General features: G+C 37.0%; 1 protein-coding gene across 4 annotated transcripts in view; it reads left to right on the top strand.

Annotated features, from left to right (window-relative positions):
- Nucleotides 1-1,984, top strand: part of LOC106877129 (LYR motif-containing protein 1) — a 79,940-nt gene extending 77,956 nt beyond the window's left edge. For all 4 annotated transcript variants that reach the window (XM_052971202.1, XM_052971198.1, XM_052971197.1 and 1 more), the window contains exon 5: nt 1,038-1,984. In XM_052971202.1, the coding sequence (XP_052827162.1) occupies nt 1,038-1,175 (138 nt within the window). In that variant the 3' untranslated portion in view covers nt 1,176-1,984. The remainder of the gene's footprint in view (nt 1-1,037) is intronic.
- The last annotated feature ends 794 nt before the right edge of the window (nt 1,985-2,778 follow it).

Below are 2,778 nucleotides of genomic sequence, written 5' to 3'. Positions count from 1 at the left end.
AGACCGAGACCTTTGGAGATATGCTGTGATTGAGACGACTCGGCAACTGAAGTGAGCTTGCAGCCATGGCTGATGCCAGTGTTGCATGTCCAGCCCATTTAAGAGTACCTTTGATGCATAGGGTGATATGATATGCTTGAGAAGACCTGTTGAGTCAAGTAAAACCAAAATCGCAGTTGTGGCCTGTGCCCCCTGACTGGCTCTTGTTCTGGTGGCACTTAAAATGCATCATCTGAACATGGTCGATGCCAGTGCTGCCTGACTGGCTCCCGTGCTGGTGGCATGTAAATAGCACCATCTGAACATGGTTGATGCCAGGTTCACCTGACTGGCTCCCATTCCAGTGGCACATAAAATACATCATCCAAATGTGGTCAATGCCAGTGTCCTCTGACTGACTCCTGTGCTGGTGGCACGTAAAAAGCACCCACTACACTCTTGGATGGTTGGTGTTAGGAAGGGCGTTCAGCTGTAGAAACATTGCCAGATCAGATTGGAGCCTGATGCAGCTGCTAGCTCTCCAGACCTCAGTCAAACCGTCCAACCTATGCCAGCATGGAAAACGGATGTTAAACAATGATAATGATGGTGACTGTACTGCCAAGAATATTGGTTATATTCTTAGAGCTCCATTCCACAGCAGATACACGCACACACACACACACACACATGCACACACAACTATCAATATATATGTATATGGATAGTTACATATGTATCTACATTTCATATATATATATATATATATTTATTTGGGGGTGGAGCTGTGGATATATACTTTGGTGAACTGAATGTCTTTAGCACATAGGTACATATTTTATCACTTTTTGTAAGAACAATGCTAAAGTTGGTTTTGTCCTGATATGAACTCAAGAACTATGGAAGAACTAAAACAGATTACGTAACATTTAATCTGTCTCCCTTAGGTCAGCTTCACCATCACTGACACCACCACCACCACCACTATAACAACAACAATAACAGTAAGGAACAATGCCATCATTTCCATTGATTTCAACTTTTTTTCCTTGTTTCAGATTCACCTGCAGCAGTCAAGTCTTCCCCCCAGTAAAAAAGGGATAAAATCTTTCAAGAAATCACAGAAAAAAGCAGCTGAAGAATCACAACCTATTTATATGAAATCCTACGGAGAGAAGAACTTTGAAAATCGGTAGAGATCTGCACGATGCTGAAGGAATTACTAGACATGGCTAGCAAACTTGTACAGCTGGCATGGCAACAAGACAACTCAGAAAACAAAGTGAAACAAAGAAAAAAAAGAATCATGTAAGAAAAACCAGCAGAATTCTGAGACTGGCTCTGAGAATCAACTTTGAGAACCAACCTAGTTTTTTGTAAACTGTTGGTTTGATTGGCTGATCTTAACAATGTTCTGGAGAATTTGAAACCATAAGCTGTCATGTCTATCACTGTTTCTGTGTGTGTGTGTGTGTGTGTGTGTGTGTGTGTGTGTGTTAGTATGTGTGCTTGAAGCACTCATAAAAAATCTGCTAATAATGGAAATAGAAAAGAAACAATAACTGCAACTGTCTCTAATCTGGCTGTAAAATATTAACGTGTGTGTGTGTGTGAGTAAGTGAGTGAGTGAATGAGTGTGTGTGTGATTGTGTAAAAGTGTGAGTGTGTGTGTATGTGAATGTATGTGTGTATGACTCACATGTATGTGTGTGATATTGTAAATTGATTCCTGTACAGACAAACTACTATGATCAGGATTTCAAACTATATTAACATACTTTGTGTTGTACCTTATTACATAAAGGCACATAACTCTATTTGCCTCAGTCTGCTGAGCTGACAATAGGTTCAATGTCAAGTGTTCTATTACTAGAAAGGACACACAACCATGAAATAAAAGAAAATTATTTCCCTAAATTTAAAAGAACACAAAAGAAATACCTTTAACAACAATAAATAGATGCAAAACAAAACAAAATAAAATGTATTTTATAAATTCTTAGAATATTTTGATTTTATTGCATCTGTAGAGGTGGTTAGTGGAGAGGCAGAATCATTAGAGAGATGGGTAAAAATGCTTTTTGGTATTTAGTTATATTCTGAGTTCAAATCCTGTCAAGGTTGATTTTGGTCATCATCCTTTGGGGCTCAACAGAATGAGTACAAGTAAAGTACTGGGTCAGTGTAAATCAACTGTTCCATCCCTTCTTCCCCATTTAATGGGATACATCACCCATTGATGAATGATTGAGATCCATGAAATTTCAAGTAATTGATTCTGCCTGTGCTGGTGTGAGGAGGATAAGTAATAACAGGGATAGTAATATGTTGATATTGTACAAGTGGTAGGAGTAGTAGTAACAACAATGAGAATATGTTGAAATGTAGAAATATTATAATAATTGTAGTAGTAGGAGGAACAGTAGTAGTAGTGATAGTAATAACAGCTATAATATGTTGAAATTGCAGAAGTATGATAATAATAATAATAATAATAATCATAATAATAATAATAATAATAATAATAATAATAATAATAATAAGCTGACAAATACAATAATAAGCTAACAAATACAAACAAGAAATCATACTACCTAACAAATACGAAGAAAAAGAAGAAGAAACAACAAAAGCTATAAAACAAATGAAATCCAAACTAAAACTAGAACAGCAACGGACCATGATAAAACGATGGCAAGAAAAGCCCCTACATGGTAAATACTGGGCTAAACTAAATGCAAAAGAAATAGAGAGAGAAAAATCCCAGCAATGGTTGAGAAGCTCAGGACTCAAAGCAGA

The sequence above is a fragment of the Octopus bimaculoides genome, chromosome 10 (assembly GCF_001194135.2).
Source record: "Octopus bimaculoides isolate UCB-OBI-ISO-001 chromosome 10, ASM119413v2, whole genome shotgun sequence".
Taxonomy (NCBI): domain Eukaryota; kingdom Metazoa; phylum Mollusca; class Cephalopoda; order Octopoda; family Octopodidae; genus Octopus; species Octopus bimaculoides.
The sequence above is the reverse complement of the archived record's forward strand: the minus strand, read 5'-3'. Positions and strand labels throughout refer to the sequence as shown.